Source organism: Haliaeetus leucocephalus, unplaced genomic scaffold (genome assembly GCF_000737465.1).
Source record: "Haliaeetus leucocephalus isolate CR32 unplaced genomic scaffold, Haliaeetus_leucocephalus-4.0 Scaffold992, whole genome shotgun sequence".
Lineage (NCBI taxonomy): Eukaryota > Metazoa > Chordata > Aves > Accipitriformes > Accipitridae > Haliaeetus > Haliaeetus leucocephalus.
Window position 1 is genome coordinate 2759437 of NW_010973428.1, and position 16674 is coordinate 2776110.

At 36.5% G+C, this 16674-nt stretch overlaps 1 protein-coding gene across 3 annotated transcripts in view; it reads left to right on the top strand.

Moving 5' to 3' along the window:
- Positions 1-16674, top strand: part of UTRN (utrophin) — a 387621-nt gene that overhangs the window by 271334 nt on the left and 99613 nt on the right. For all 3 annotated transcript variants that reach the window (XM_010584498.1, XM_010584499.1, XM_010584501.1), the window contains exon 54: positions 15940-16069. In XM_010584498.1, the coding sequence (XP_010582800.1) occupies positions 15940-16069 (130 nt within the window). The remainder of the gene's footprint in view (positions 1-15939; positions 16070-16674) is intronic.

A 16674-nucleotide genomic window follows, 5' to 3' on the forward strand; every position in this document is an offset into this window, starting at 1 on the left:
TAAAGCTCCGTGCTGCTGAGGTTTTAAAAAGTCGAGAGGGCCTGAATCCAGAGTGAAGAGGGAACAGCATCTTACTGGCAGAAGTATTTTCCCTTGCTGCGGGGTGTTTAAAAAGTCTGTCTTTTATTAGTGCTCCATTCTCTGCAAGTTCCTGATGATCAAACTCCTTCCATTTTTCCTTTCATACATAACAGACAGGGCACATCTATCCAGCAGTGCAGCACAGATATCTGTGCTAGTAACAAATGAGGTTTTTAGTAAGAGAAATTAGCCCATGTAGAGATCTAGCTGAAAGCAGTTGTAATGCTCTTGCAGCATACATGAACTTGGGCACTTCCACACTGCCTGACTTTGTTCTGTTTAGATATTCTATGTTTAGCTCATTTTTTTTCGATAGGAGGAGGAGGATGACTCCTGTACAGAATTTGAAATCCAGTGCTCCCATGTTTGAGTTAGGTACAGTCCCAGTTGTGGAAAGCTGGGAGTGAGGCACTTGAAGGTACTTGAGCCCAGGTTCAGACAAGTACTGGGATTTTTTTCCTTCCCTAACTCAGAAGCTTCCTTTATGGCATTGGTGCTTCATCATTCCTCATTTTAGTGCCACATTCATAGATACAGCATAACATTTTTGTTACATTTCCTGAACTCGGAAAGGAATGTTTTAGAATAAGCATGTCTTTAATGCTTACAAGGTAGACAGTAAATAGATGAGTTTACAAAATTGAAAAGCTACAATGATTTTCACCCATTCTGTCTTACGGATACATTGTTTGGCTTGTTTTATGAATAATGAGGAAGAAAAAGGATATACAGAACAAACCTTTCTATTTGTTGCATTTGACTGACATTAGTTATTCAAAGTATGAAGGACGTTGAGGGGGGAAGAGTACACAAGCTTATGATCAGGCTGCCAGTGTCTCTGTACCAGAGTTGTTATAGCACCTTGACTTTCTGATTAACTTGGTTTGCATCCTTAGTATTATGTGTGCTTTAAATGGAACTATTACTTTGGTAGTGACAAAGTGATCAGTGCTGATCATACACAAATATAAGCTAGCTGAAAAGATGCTTATAGAGTGGTGCATACCTAATTTATATCCAGTCTTCCATGTCAAAGGGCTACACTGAGAAACTGAGCTAAAAGATGAACTACTATTTGCAATAATAAATATCCCAGCCCAACCCACGTTGCTTATCAAAGAAAAGGCCTAAACTCTGCTACAGCTTTTCTTCCGTGAGCATTGGTAGAGGTGTGCAGTGATGTGCTATGATGGTACTAGCCTTTCCTGGAGAAAGGAGCCCAATGAAAGACTCCTTGAAAATTGTATCTCTGATACTCAACACTTAGTTTTGTGTTGGCATTCTGCAAAGATCAATTCATTCTGCAGTGGTGCTTGATGTCTGCACACAGGTAGTATGGGAACTGACCATGTAGCTGCTTCTCCAACACCAGTGATGTGCAAGCAACCAGCATTTTTCTCTGTCATGCTGTATTTGTTACGCTCAGGTGGCACAGAGCTTCGATGTAGTGGACAGAGCTGAGCAGAGAGGAGGTGATGTGTATGGGCAGAGAGAAATGTGCCGAGGAGTCTGAAGCTACAAGGCAGTCATGCTTGGTTGAAATTACTAATTTTCAATAGGTCAGCCTCATTTGGGATGATTTTCTGATGATCTGGTACTCTTCTGTCTGAGTATGCAGCTAATGTCTTCTGACATTTCTGACTGTTAAGAGATTTTTAGTCTGGTGAGTATAGTTGCTTAGCTGCAGTTACTCAAACCCTTTTTTCACCCATGTCTTCCTACTTATGCTTTCCGTGGTGGTCATGCAGCAGCACTGGAAGAGGAGGAAGAAGTTATTTATCTTAACACTGGTTCTGAAGTTGTGAAGTAACCTTACATGAAGGAGTTGCTCGTAGTAAACACAGCACAGTATATAAAACAAACAAACAAATCCCCATGGTATGTAAAAACAAAGGTACTTTTCTCGCTGGAGAGAAAACAAAAGAACAGACACAGGGCAGATGTGAATCACATTGCTTAATGCTATCCTGGAAAACATTTGGGTACCAAGATGATGTGTGTGGTCTAAGAATCTATATATATAGCAAATAAACATGTTTACTGCATTTTGATTATACTTGTAGATGAACGTGAAGAGATTTCTAAGAAAGCAGTGACTTCTTTCCTGAGTTAGAAGCACTGAAGCTAGAACACCCCATTACTAAATACAGTATAAATGAACTAAATAAGTGAAATTCCTTTACTGTTTTTAAAATCTTTTTTTACAGTGTACACTTTCCATTAATGGTTTCTGGGGTAAGGGACCAGTGTATAGTTGTCTTGCTGCACTGCATTTGCACTTTTTCACTTTTTTTTTTAATGGCTTTAAGTTGATATTTACATTTCTGGCAAATATTGTTATAGATATGTCAGAATATTCTTTGTTAATCCTAATGGCATCCAGTCACTAAACCCAATTCTAGTCTTTGGTTTTAAGACATTCCCTGTATTGATTCTCAGTGTTATTGTTTATACCTTCAGCATTTTACTTATTGTTTCTATGTCTCTCCATATCTTTACTAAGTAACATTGCTGTGGCATACAGCTTGTTTCTGAGTTTTGAGGACTAAAAATAACAATTTGATTATATGCATTTTTTTGCTTCTTAATGAGAAATTGTTTATGGTTTCTCAAATTCTTAGTTTCTAAAGAAAAAGAAATTCTGTTTAATAGATGGTGGTTTTACTACATGTAAAATATTCTAATTCTTTGCCTGAAGAGCTTAAAAAAAAATAAAAATCTTTTCATACCACAGAAACAAAAGAAACAAAGACGAGAAAGGAAATGAAGTGAGTGAACATAAGTAATAAGCCTTGTGGTCTGTCTGATGTGTCCGCCTTCTGTGGGAAAGTGTTTGTGGAGCCGAGTTAACTTTAATACGCCTTGCTTCATGGAAGTATGCTTTAAGTACTAGTCTCTTTCACTGAGTGACCCCAAATTAGTGTTGGTTGTATTAAATGACTTCTTTCTCATAAATGGAAAACCACTTTGTAGTTCTCCAAAAAAATGGTAAAAATGGTTAATGACAACATTTGCAATAGGGTTTTTCCCTCCAAATTAAAAATTACTCATTCTTATAGAATTACTTTTAATCAAGGAATATGGTTTATGCGAACAGCTATTATAAGAACTTAGGATGGCGAAAAATAAGGCAAAGATTTGTATTTAGTGTCCATGGATATTTTAAAGAACTTTCCCTAGATATTTGAATTTCAATTTTTTTTCTATTGGGAAAACAAAACAAAACCAGATTAAGTTAAAATCAATTAATAAACTCAATTGAATGGTAGGAGGGTACAACCTTGTAATTGGATGATTTAACACACTTCGCAAAACATTGACAACTTTCAAGCAGATTTACCCAGTGTTTTTTATTAATGTATGTATACTGAATGCCCAGCAATGTTTTAATCCTAGTTTCTTATTGGTAGGACTGACTGAAAGCAGCCATATTTTTTTGCTTATCTGCTTAGTTTAATTTACAGGTCCAGCTGGGTTTTTGGTTGTTTTTATGAGACATTGTTAGATCACATATTTGAAAATGCAAAGACCTAGCAAGGCTGTTGTGTTGGACAAGTTGAGTTTGCAGAGGCAGAAGTGGAACTAATAAAGTGATACAGGCTATTGCATGTTGTAACAAGTTTGGATGTTCCCTGTTTGACAAGGGGCTAAAACTCCCAGCTGAAGTTCTGTTTGTTATTTGCTTTCGGTGTGATTCATGATGAGGGAAAGTCCTCTGCTACTTAAAACAAACACACCTCCCTGCGCAACCCCCCCACAACTATGTTGCCATACCTGCTGTGTGGCTGCTGTACCATAGAATATGTGACATATTACAGTTGGGGCTCGCTTTTTTCTTTGCCTCTTTTTCTCTTTTTTTAATGCCATTGCCTTGTACAGACATGGCACAGGTGTCAACTTCTGCTTTTTCATGTTCCTGTAACTTCTGATGGCAACTAGAACCAGCTGAAGGAAGTGACTAACCAGAGGGAAACAGTCTTGCTGCCCTTAAGGTATTCCTTCCTCGTGTCTCTTCCAAATACACCTGGAGAATTGTCTGGAGTAGAGTATTTCCCATCTCCAAACACTGCTTATTTTTTGCGGTGGTGGTTTTACAGTAATTTTTCCCTACTGAGCAGATGTTGGAAATACTAGCACGTGATCCAGAGACAGGAAATTTTGGAGATGTGACCAAAACCAGAGATCCAGTATAATCTGACCTATCACAGTAACCAACTGGTATGTGGTGTAAGCTTTACAGAGACTCTGTCAGTTTAGACAGTTTTGTAAACAGGAAGCCATAGCAGAAAAGTGGAGAGCAAGAAGAGACAAGGGAGGGGAGAGGCAGACCTTGGTGATGTAAAACAACCAAGAGAGAAATGGTTAGGGAATTAGGGAGAGGGGAGCATGTAACACAAACCATGAGATTAGATCATGGTGCAAGCATAATAAGGAATTGTAATATGACAGGAGAAGACTTTCTGGGTTGAGCTCTGATAATTTTGACTCCTTTTTTCCCCTACTTTGAGCATCATTTCCTTGACATGACTTTTGCAGCTGGTCCTGCTGACACAGGACCTTTGTTCTGAGCCAGTGTAGCTGCTCTTCTGTTGCTTGTCCCCAAGTCGCTGGTATTCTGCTGGATAGGGAGAATCCATCAGTAGAGGACAGATTGTTGACTGTTTAGTGATTATTCAGTTGTCTGTCTAGAGCATTTGCTTCTGAAGAGAAACCAAAGTGACTGTTTCTAAGAAAGAGAAGTAATTATCTTTGACAGGATTTCTGCTTCTGAAAGGATTTCTAGTAGCAGTCCTCCACTGTGTATGCATACGTGCATACATAGACAACCAAACCCAAAAACCAGAACAGGAACACTAGAGGAAGTGTCAGATTGTAACTGGTCTCTAGCATTTTGCTACTTTAGCATTCAGCTGGGCTCTGGTGCCTGTGCTTCCTTCTGCAGAGGGGAATATTCCTTCCTTACGCAACTTTCAGACAGGAGATGTTCTTCTGAGACTTTTTGCACTGATCTCACTTTTCTGAGTATTTATAATTTATAGGTGATGTCAAGTAGTACAACCCATTTTTTTGGATGATAGCAATTAATCAGCAATGACCCTGATGTACACTTGCACTAAGGAGGCTGATGCTACAGGAAACCTCTCATATGTGAGACATGGGCATGCTCACAAAGTGCATCCTCTCTTCATATATTTGAACGAGTATTCATAGTGCTGCATACTGTAAAGTTGCTCTTGAGTGTCTGGAGTTTGAACTGCAATTACTAAAAATCTTTCTCAAGACCTCTGCGGTAATATGGTAGGTACTTCACCATTTAATAGTGAAGTAGCTTATGAGACCAAACATATTAGACTTGTCCCATTGATGTTTGTTTGAAGAAATGCAGAGGAAATTTTAATCACCCAAAATGTGACCTGAGTTTAACTACTCTTAACAACAGCAGTGCAGCACCCAACTTGTTAATGGTATTATCATCTCAGTTTGAAGCAAGAATCTTATGGCCTGTTAACGCTGACATTTCATCAGTGCTCAGTAATAATACAGGCTAAACAAACCCAAGCCTGTCTGTTGCTGGCAAGCAAAGAAAGAGGAATTTCTTTCTCTTATGTTGAAGAGGTAGATGGTTGCTATTGCATGGTGCAGGGAAATAGTGCAAGACACTGCAGATATATGTGGTTACTAGTGCTAACAGGATATTTGAGTGCTCTTGCTAAATTAGGTAATAAGCCGTTTAATACGCAGCAGATGTTTTGTGGGTCTTGTGTCAGGCTGGAGGCACTGCATGTTTAGGATGCATTAAAAAAATTATGCTTTTTTTTGTTCTTTATCCCTCCCCCACCTTTCCTGTGAGTATTTTCTGATATAAAAAGCAGAAGTTATACCAGTTGCTACCCATAAAGAAGAGATGCGAATTTGACACTCTGACAGTGTTTCCACATAACCTCATTTGTTGGGGTTTATGTAACTGAGTTGTAAAACTTGTCCAAAGCTATACTGTTATATGCTATGTACTGCATCGCACAGTTTCACAGTTTGAAGCTAATTAGACTTAGCACTGAGGACACAAATTTCCTTTGCTTCTTCAAAGGAGATAAAACTTTGATGAAGACTGAGGAAGAAATGTAACTTCTGTTCTGTAGATAGCTCTATGAAACAGTTTCATCTGAAATGGAAGGATCCTTATTTTGATGATGTATTGCCTTGTCTTGAAGGGTGATTTTTAGAGAGTATTATCTCTTTAAATGCTTTTGAAATAGACTCACTGCAATGCTTTATTTGGCATTGTAAAGTGATGTTTTCCTGTGGGATTGTTTGGGGGGGGGGGGGGGGTTGACAGACAATTTAAAATGGCATTGCATCTTTGCTGATTTCTTAGTGTCAGTCCCCTTTGTCTGGACACCAGTTCTTGTATATGTTAGACTAAAGGTTCTGGTTTGTCCCTAAGTTTCATATAAGCTGTTGTCTTGTTTCTGACAGGAACCAGCAGCAAAGGTTGGGAGAGGCAGGCAAAAGAAAATGGGGCAAGTAGAGAGGGCTACTTTTCTTCCCACCTTCTGTTGATTGGAGACGTACATGAATGCCCATGATACTTCTGTTGGATTACAGAATCCTCAGAGACTGTGTCTTCAAGAACTTGAAGCTGGGTTCTTCATGAAAATCCATGATGTGTTTTTCCCAGAGTTGCATAGATAGTGGAGTTTATTCTAATTCCATATACTTGGAGAATTGCCCTAAAAATTACTGACTATTCATTTTCATGCTAATTCCACAGATACCATCAAACCACTTTTGTTTTCTTCTATATAAGAAGATGCCTTCAGTTTGTGTATGCTGCCAGTATTCAACATTAAACAAGTCCTTTGCACCGATAGGACAATAGATGTTTTTCACATATTGCACATAAAATGGCAGAAGGGCTCTCATCATTTCTTTTGGCATACATATCTACAGCATCATGGTTGGTGAACCTTTTTTTCTTTAAAAGAAGATTTTAATTAAATATTCAGTGCAGTTCACAGATAGTACAAGGTTGCCACTTTTGTATTTTTATAATAAATATTGTGGTAGCAATGGAAGCCAACAAATTTTCCTAAAAAGAAGCAGCTGCTTTGAAGATGGAGGAATGAGGAGACTATTGGGGTTTCCTGCATATACAGTTTCCATTTGATTAGCTTTATGTTTTGGGGATTTTTTTTAAGTGTCGTCTAGAGTTTCTAGATCACACACTAATGTTAAAAGTCTAATAGTCATTAGAAGGTAGAGCTTTTTAACGCCTTTGTATCTTATGTCAGATTTTTAAATGACTTTTGCCACCTAGTCACTTGTAAAGGAGAAGCCTTTATTAAAGTAGAGTCTGTGTCCTACTCAAGTGATTGAGACAGGAGAGGTGGCATAAATTGATTTTGCTTTAGATCTGGTTCTGTCCTTTGAGCTAACTGTAAAAATATATGAATTACAAAGTAATTGTGAAGTCATTGCTACATCGCAGCCTGTCATCTTTCTAGTCTGCTTATATTAGTCAATGACAAAGCAATACCTGAATGCCTGAAAGAAATGACTGGAAATGCATTATTTGTTAAACTGTTCATTTTTAAGTTGTTGGGTTCTTATGGGAATATATCTCGTCAGTAGTATTTCTAAAACCAGTAATGAAGTCAAGAATAAAATGGGAAGTTTCAAATTGCTGTTCAGTTTCTCTGGTCTATGGATTGGTGCTTAGACATGCCTTTGTTGAAGTAAGGAGCACATCAGTACTACACGACCTGATCTTTTATCAGTGATGCAGAGCACTTGCTGCCTGTCCAACCTCAAATGTGTCTGCAGAATGGCAGCTGTAGGACTCAAGTGGTTTCATTGAGCATATTACTGTTTTATAATTCATTGGAACACAGTGAACTATTTTACAGCTGTATGTACGTGCATCTTAAAAAAAAAAAACACCCAAAATATTTCTGTGGACTGCACAGATGATATGGAGATGGCATTTCCTTCTCCAGTTTGTTTTGAACCTTGACCTAGTGTTCAAGGGTATTTCATTTTTGAAGTACTGTTATTTGGATCTGATCTCAAATGGAGGGTTTGATCATCTGTAATTGTTAAACACAAGCATGTGTGTTAACATCACAACTTGGTGGTTAATCCTTTTAGTATGAACTGTGTAATCTTCTTATCCAGGAAAATCCAAACCAGAAGTTGCATGTTCATTTCTTTTTGTGCCCTGCAAACCAAGTCATGAATTTCCTCAGAGTAGGTTAAAAAAAAAAAAAAAGTCTATTCTTTCAAGGTTGTTGATACAGGGTGGTTGTCATGTTTCCATAGTAAAGTTTGGTGGGATTAATTTTCCTTCACCAAAAGCACACTGTAGTCCTTTGATGTAAAACTGAATGTCTATTTACAAGCAGTCTGGCATTTGAAAATTGGTTCCACTGCTAGCAGGATGATTACTGCTGTTGTGTAAAAGTAAATACTTTTTTCCATCACTCAGAGTGGAAAGCTTCAAGAGGTTCCCCCTCTGCCTCTCTGTCAGACTCTGCACTGACTCAGGCATTTTTGCTGTCTCTGGGGGTGCAACCTGTATGAATTCTTATATTAAATTCTGATCAGGTATGTTAAACAGGTATTTCTTTCTAAAAGCACTGTTAAAAATATTTTTTTTTTTCCTGTGCATAGCAATGTAAAACAAGCCTGTTTTAATCTACTTCTTTTGTGTAGTTTTATTCAAGCCATCAAATTTAGTGATTCTCATGCCCTTTTTTTAGCTGTCACATTACAATGGCCTTAGACCAAAACATGCTCAGTTATCTTAGTAACTGTCTGGATGAGCAAAAGAAGTGTTGTATTCTAGCAGGCTTTGTTCTGTTTTGTTTATATGATACTTTTATTTATTTTTTTTCTAATGAGAAACTAGAGCACATAAAAGCAAAACAGATTGCTGTCCCTTTAACAGTCCTGGTCAATATTGTCATTGATAAGAGAGAAAGCTTAGCCATAGAGAGAATATCCCTCTCTTGGTACAGTGAAATGCAAAGTGAGAGTTGAATATTCAAAAAAATGGCTTTCCTGAAGAAGGGGAAAAGACCCAACAAAGTAAGTTCAGTGGGTGTGTGCTAAGTGTGTAGTAAACCCATCGCAGCAGGGTTCCACTAATCTTTTTGGGGAAATCCAGAATGGCTGTAATTCTGAGGATTTCAGTAGTTCATTCAGTGGGGAATTTGTGTTAACACACTCAGATATCTATCTTTCCAGATTACTTTTTTGTAAAGAACAATAATTGTATATTTTTAGAAAAACTGTTTTGAAGATAATGTCTTTGGCAACAGCTCAGAGATGCACAGTGGTTGTTTTTTTCCCAATATAGTAAGTTCTAAATCATATTTAAAAAAAAAAAAAAATTAGCTGCAAGCATTCCACGCTTTCCAACTCTTAAGACTATGCTTTGTCAAGCCCTCCAAACTTCTCAGGGCAACCAAGGCTTGGTTATCATTGACCTAGAAATACAAATAACAAAGTCTCATTTCAGTGGGCTAGGACATACAAAATCCAGTTACATAAGATTATTGGTGCTGGAAGACATATAAATGACCATCATTATGCCTCGTTTTTTGTAACCTTTGCTCAATTAAGCAGTGTCTCCCTTCATCCCTAGTTGGATTTAGATCCTGTAGCATCTCCAGGGAATGCAGGATTTGCAGCAATTCTTCCTTCAGAAAAGACTAGAGAGGTTCTTTCTTGGAAAATCATTAACTGTGTGAAAAACAATTTTTATTTTAATTTTGAAGAAGTGTAGCCTTGTACCCTTTAATTCAAGAGTAGCTTTTTAATGTCTTTTTTGATACAATCTGTATGAAAATTAAGCTTACCTCTGGTATTACAGTGTAGTATTGGATTCTGTTCTAGTGCACAAAGGAGTCCGTTCAAAGTCTCTGCAAGGTTATTGTAAGTGAAAACTTTCCAAACAGGCTTCAAAATGTCTTTTTCTGATTCTAAAATGCTGTTAGAAGAAAATGAATAAAATAGCCTTACCATTTTTGCACTACTTTAACGAGTTCAGAAAGAAGTCAGTTACCCTTTCTTAATTAAGGCATCGCCACATAAATACGTAGATGCAGTTTGAGGTTGTCAGTTTATTAGTTTTTAAAACCTTAGTAACAGCCTTATATTTAATATCTGTAAGTCTGAACAATAGACGATAAAGCATACTTTCCATCCTCTCTTTGGCTGTACTACTGTGAAGCATTTTGAGAATTACAGATGCGTATTTCATGTAATGTATATCTATTAATGCATATACAGAGGTGGGTGATATTTTCGGTGAACAGTCATGAGCACATGCGCTCATGCGTAGACCAGAGTGAGAAGGGAAATTAGCAAGGGACAAATAGTCTCAGTGAAGAAATACCCTTATTTCTGGCCTGAAGCATCTTTTTTGATAAATCAAAGGGAAAGTCTTAAGTAAGCTAAGGTTTATTGGCCTCTGGTAAAGGTCACTGGTATGCATAGTCTAATGCTCTCTTTTGCCCACATCTATGCTCTGATATTTCTGTCAGTTTAGTTTTCCTGTGCATGCAGGCAAAAAAGGAATTTGCTATGGATGTGACTTCCAGGTCTGCTCTCACGTTGAACCCTAGTAGCTGCCAACATATTTGGACATTGTATTGACACTACAACAATAAATGGTAAACGGTAAGCTGAGAGACAATTTAGAAAAGTGCAGCCTTTGCCACTCACTTCTCTTTGGTCCTTTTTGAGAAGTCTCTTGCAAATGATGTGGGATAAACCTTCAAAACTTAAAGTTCTGTTTAGATTCTTCTATTTAAAAAAAAAAAAAAAAAAATGTCCAGAGACCAATATACTTACTTTTGAAATTTTATGTATACGTGTTGTATTAAATAGTGTCTGTCGTGAAGGAGCAGCTTTTAAACATGCTATGCTTATTTTCTTTCTAGTTGATTCTTTAATGATGCAGACAGCTGGCAGAGACTCGGTCACAACCTTGAACTTAGTGATCTTTATAAACAATTCATTTTCTCATTCTTCAAGTTTTCTCAATCATCCTACTTATTCTCCCTGTCGTATTATATGCCACAGATGATTTTTTTCCATTTCATTTTAGTGTATGAAAGTAACAGGAGTTTTTCAAGCACGGGTTGCAGAATAAAGATGACTAAGTAATTAAATGATACAGGAGCTGCTGATTGGCACATAAAGCTACAATGTGATAAACTGATATGAGTTACAATAATGTGCGTCTTTACTTCCTTGAAAGAGTGCATAATGAGACCTGATTTAAATATGTTCTGTTTTTAAGAAACATCCCATGTGTTTTCTTTGAAATTAGTGTTGCCTTCATCTGTTGGAACTATTAAGCCGATCTGCTCCTCGAATTATTCCATACAAGCCTGTACAATTCCAAAGAGGAAAAAGGAGGCTGTAAAAACAGTGCATAATTTTGGAAGCCCACTTACTATGCTCGAAAAATAATTTTAAAATGCAATTGAAGGAAATAGGTTCTTACAGGACATGCTAAACAGCGTAAAAATTCATGAATAGCAAAAGTTTTTCTAGCTTTCTATAGTTTTCAAGAGTGGAAAAGGCTTCAGCTACAAAGCATTCCCAAAAGAAATTTTAGAAGGCCTTGGTTTAGGCAAATTCATTGTCTATAAATTCAGACAGTAAGTTTAAAAATACTAGCTTGTAAGAAGAGTTAGTTTTTATATTAGAAATCATAAGCATCTCTAATGAAGAGAGGGCAAACAGGTTAGATTATCTTGGTATAACAGAATAAAAGGTATATAATTTCCAAAGTTATAATGGGAAAAACATATGTTTCACAGTTATGGAAAGAGGAACAAATCAAAATGGAGAGTAAAACACTGGCTAATTGTTGTAAATCAGGGAGCTAACACTTCTTTATTCTCTTCCCAAGAGGAGGATTGTGTTAGTGGGGTCCTGGGTTACTATGCTGTAGTCAAGTAACTTGAAGGATGTCCCTCATACCTGCAAAATGAATGCTGTGATGCTGTTTGTAGTTGTTGCTTTGTGTGATGTTGCATAAAACATTTCAAGAGTGTAGTTTTGTGAGCCCCTGTCCATCTACCACTGCAAGAATTCTTTCAGGTCTCAAAGGAGGATTTTTTTTTTAATTACTCTTGGCTAGTATTATTTGAGGTCAGCTCTGAAAACTGTTTATGTTGACACTGCATCAGCACACCAGATTTTAGGTTTCCAGTTTCCCCCCCCCATCTTTTATAAGAATCAAGAATGTCTAAAATTAGTGTTGGTTTCTCCAGGAATCTTTAAAAATCAATGTTTATGCAGGAAATAAGAATGAATTTGCAAATGCAATAAAACTGTTGGAAGCATAGACATTGGATTTGGTAGTCTGTCACCTGTCAGATTAAAGAGGGGAGCGAAGCTTGCATTTTAAACCATTACCTAAAGTAAACAGTAATTGTACAATTTAGAATTGTAGTATGAAATATGGTGGCATGAATTACTGCCAAAGTTGCATACAGCCCCTTTTTGTGTGACCAATATAACTTTAAAATGCCATTGTACTTTTATAAATATAAAGGAGCATCACGTGGGAAGAAATAATTGTGCTATCTGTGTGCTCAGCGTTCACATTTTCATTTTGTGTTCACATCTGCCTACCCAACAGGACTCAAAAAAATATTTGCATCCATGTGTTTACCTTGTTAGCGGACAGCTTCAGTGACTCCCTTAAGTCTTTTGCCATACCTTCACTTATTTTTTTAATCTATACCAAAACTTTACTATTACTTTTCTCCTAATTTGCTCCCTGTAAAGTATACCTAGCTACAGGGAAAGAATTCTCCCTCTACCAAAACTTGTGCTACGCTCAAAGCTGTACAAATGCTTTAATTATTTTGGTCCGTAATGACAAACAAGGGGGAATGAAGTGACACAGTAGTATAATTCTCTACTGAAAGAGGTGCATCCATTCAGAGTAGCCATTGGGGAGGTATCTTTTGCAAAACTAAATAAAATACCAAAATACATGATTGCACTTCTTTTATATAAAAGTCTTTAATATAATAATCAAATTCAGTATTGCAGCTTTTATGTTCCTTGCTGGGCTTTTTATGATTTACTTTTACTCTGTAGTGTTCTTGTAGATGTGATTTTTTCCAATGAAATCTTTCTTCAGTCCGCTCAAGACAGGTGATATTTGAGCTCAAGATTAGATTTATAAGTGGGTTTCTTTTTTGTTCTGTTGCAGAGAGGTTTGCCTGGAAGGACAAGAGGGTATTATCGATATATTTGGTTATTCTTGCATCGTGTACTCTCATTGCTGTTCTTGTTTACTGGCAGAAAGAGACAGGGAGATATAGTATTGCTAAGAAACAAGGAATAAAGTTACTCAAGTTTGAGTGGCTGTTCCAAAAATTATTTTTGCTTCTGTGGCATAAGAAAAAAATGTATAAACCATAATGTAAGAAGTCTGTGGTGTGCTTAAGATACTCTACTACCAAATTCTTTCAATATTATTATTTCATGTGCAAGGTTTCTTTCATGCAAAAAGATTTCTTTGTCAAGGTATATTAATAAGGAATGCCATGGATCACTTGGAGTTGATGAGCTATATGGGCCAAAGTCTGAAAATCTTCTTGTTGTCAACTTCGGTTTGAACAGCCTCAGTGGCAGGGATGGTGGAGGGGGACAGAGATTAAATCCAAGATATCTTAGGTCAAACTTGATTGAAGTTTTATTGAGGGTGATCAGGAGAAAATTATGTACACAATATGTGAAGGTAAATAGGAGAGACACAGCACAAGAGATCCATCTCTAGATTTTTTTTCTAACTGCTGAAATTTCTTAGTAGGCTCAAAATCTGTCATAGCCTCCTTTTTCTTGTATGCTTTGGAAATATTTGTGAAATTGCATGGAGGAAAAAAGAGTAATTCTAGAAAGATTTCCTACTTCACGCTGAAGTAAAGTAATCACACACGTCTTTGAAATTAAAAGTTAAGATTGTATTTTAAAGGTGCATCCACACAGGCTCTACTAACAAAAAGCTTTTTAAATGGGTAATTTTTGAGTCTTAATTGCACAGTAATGATAATAGCTTCCTGTCTTCCTTCTTTCCTGAAACAAATTCCTGCACTGAGAAGAGTCTCATTCTAATGTGTGTTATGTGAAATTAAAATGTTGATACATACTGTGCTGAGTTGAAGGGATTCTTCAGGAATGTTGCTTTCACAGTACTTCAGTTTCTGTAAAAAAAAATATTATTTATTGATTTTTTTACAAAGTAGGGCTTGGTTTTTAAATTACAATTTTTGTTTCTTGTTAAACATAGTATATATACTGAAGTCTACAAAGAATAGGGCTTATTCTTATTGTTGTTGCTATGCAAAAGCATGTAGAGAGAACACTGTTCTGAAGAGTTTTTTATGTAAAGACAATGGTTACTGAAGATAGGACTATAATGCAAGTTCCTAAATGTAATGGGGGTTAGCTTATTTTCAGTGATTAGTTTTTGTTGGGTTTCGAGGTTTTATTTAATTTGGAGCAGAAGTAAAGTGAGAAGGCATGGAAGGATTTGGGAAGATGAGGAGGATAAGGGAATAAAGTGGGGGAGAAGGAAGGAAAAATAACATCCTGTCTCCTTCTAAGCTAAAGTCAAGAGGTAGGTGGTTTTTTTGTTTGTGGTACCAAGAGACTTACTAATGAGAAGGGTAAGGTAGCATTTGTGAGACTTTCATGGTAACTGTTTTTCACTATTTTCTGTAGTGGAAAGTACTTGTTTTGTTATGTAATTTTGTGAACACTGACTAACTGCTTTTCTTGAGCTGGAAGGGGGGCTGAGCAGCTTGTGTCAGCAAAATAAGCCTTGATTTTGTAATTGGAGCTAAAAAATATGTTGGAAAATTAAGCGTAGCATTTTAATAATATTTAAAGCATCTTCTTTTGTGTTTCTGTTGGTAGGAAATAATACAAATAAAACATGCAAAGCAGTTTCCTTCTAGGTGGGACAGATTTATAGCTATAAAACTGAATGGAAGAAAATGCTTTATAAGAAACGTTACAGCTGACTACTTATGAATGCCTTTTTTTTTTTTTTTGAATGGTGGTTACACTTACCCTTTAAATAAGTCATAATTGCTGGAGAACAAAATATCCTGAAATTCATTTCCATCAGCATGAAAACATCTTAAAGAAAGATTTTTATTTTTTTTCTTCTTTTTCCTGTCTATAAGGCTCAATTGTTTCTGCATAATAAGGCTCAATATTTTTGGCTAATTTGAAGAATGTTTTTTCAGAATGTATTCTCATCATAAAAGGTCTGGTTACATATCTTCTAAGTTTTAAAAATATTAATAAATAGGAGACACAAATAAGAGGCAGCATTTTCTAAGGAATGTAAAGTACTTTTGCAATTCTTTTTAGCAGTTGTGAAATTATCTTCTGATGTTTCAGTAGGTGCAATTTTCTGTTATTCCATTTACCAAAAAAGAAAAAGTTGTCTGTTGTAGTAACCTACTATATATTAGCAGTCCTGTTAACAGCAATAAACCCTTTAATTTTACTTTTTTAGAAGTTGATTGTAGCAGTTTCTGTTTCTGTTAGGTGAATGTTTTTAAAACCTACCATCATCATCTCTCTTGTGTTCAATTCTTCAAGTCAATTCATAAAGATTACCCTTCTAGCTTTAATTCATTTCTTGCAATTTCTGTTTTGTAAAATTTACATTTTATCTTGCAGTCTGAATGACATGTTGGCTCTTACTCACTAGACAGGTCTGGTCAGAGAGTTAAAACAGGGAAAATGGTATAGTATCTGTTGTTCGCAAGATGAAGTTACAAATGGCATTCTTCTTTCCCTTCCCAAAAGGCACTGAGGCGTGAACTGAAGGACAAAGAGCAAACCATTCTCAATGCTGTGGACCAGGCACGAGTTTTCCTTGCTGACCAACCAATTGAGGGGCCTGAGGAGCCAAGAAGGAGCTTGCATTCAAAAACAGGTCAGAAAATACTCTCTTCCAGGAATGGTCAAAAAGAAAGAAAAAGGGCTTGCATGTCTCTAGTACATGTTTTATATCCCAATTACTTGGGTAGACTTCAGAATTTTCCAAACCACATCTTGACTGCTTTTATTTCAATGATTTAGCCTCAAAGTATTAACGCTCTGCTTTGCAAGTACTCACATTTTAATGGAAGAGGTAGAAGAATCTCTATTTCCTTTTCTAATTTTTGATTCAGAACACTGAAGTCATCAGTTCTGTTCGTTTTTTTGTTGTTTTTTTTTTCTTAACACAATAACATATGCACCTTAATGTCAGAATAGTAGTTCAAGGATGCATGTTCAAATGTGGATATTTTATTATTGCAAAATTTTACTCCACAAATAGAAACAAATGTATTTGGCACTTTATCTCATTAGAAGTAAAAGGAATCAGCTTTAGGAAGGCAGTCCTTACAGAATCTTAAGGATTTGAATGTTAGTTGAATTATTACTAAGGAATAAGCCACAGCTATCCTAGAAATGATATTTGCATAGTATTTGTTGAGGTATTTGTCTATATCAGAGACCAAGAAGGAGGTAATAATTCCCCCCCCCACCCCACCA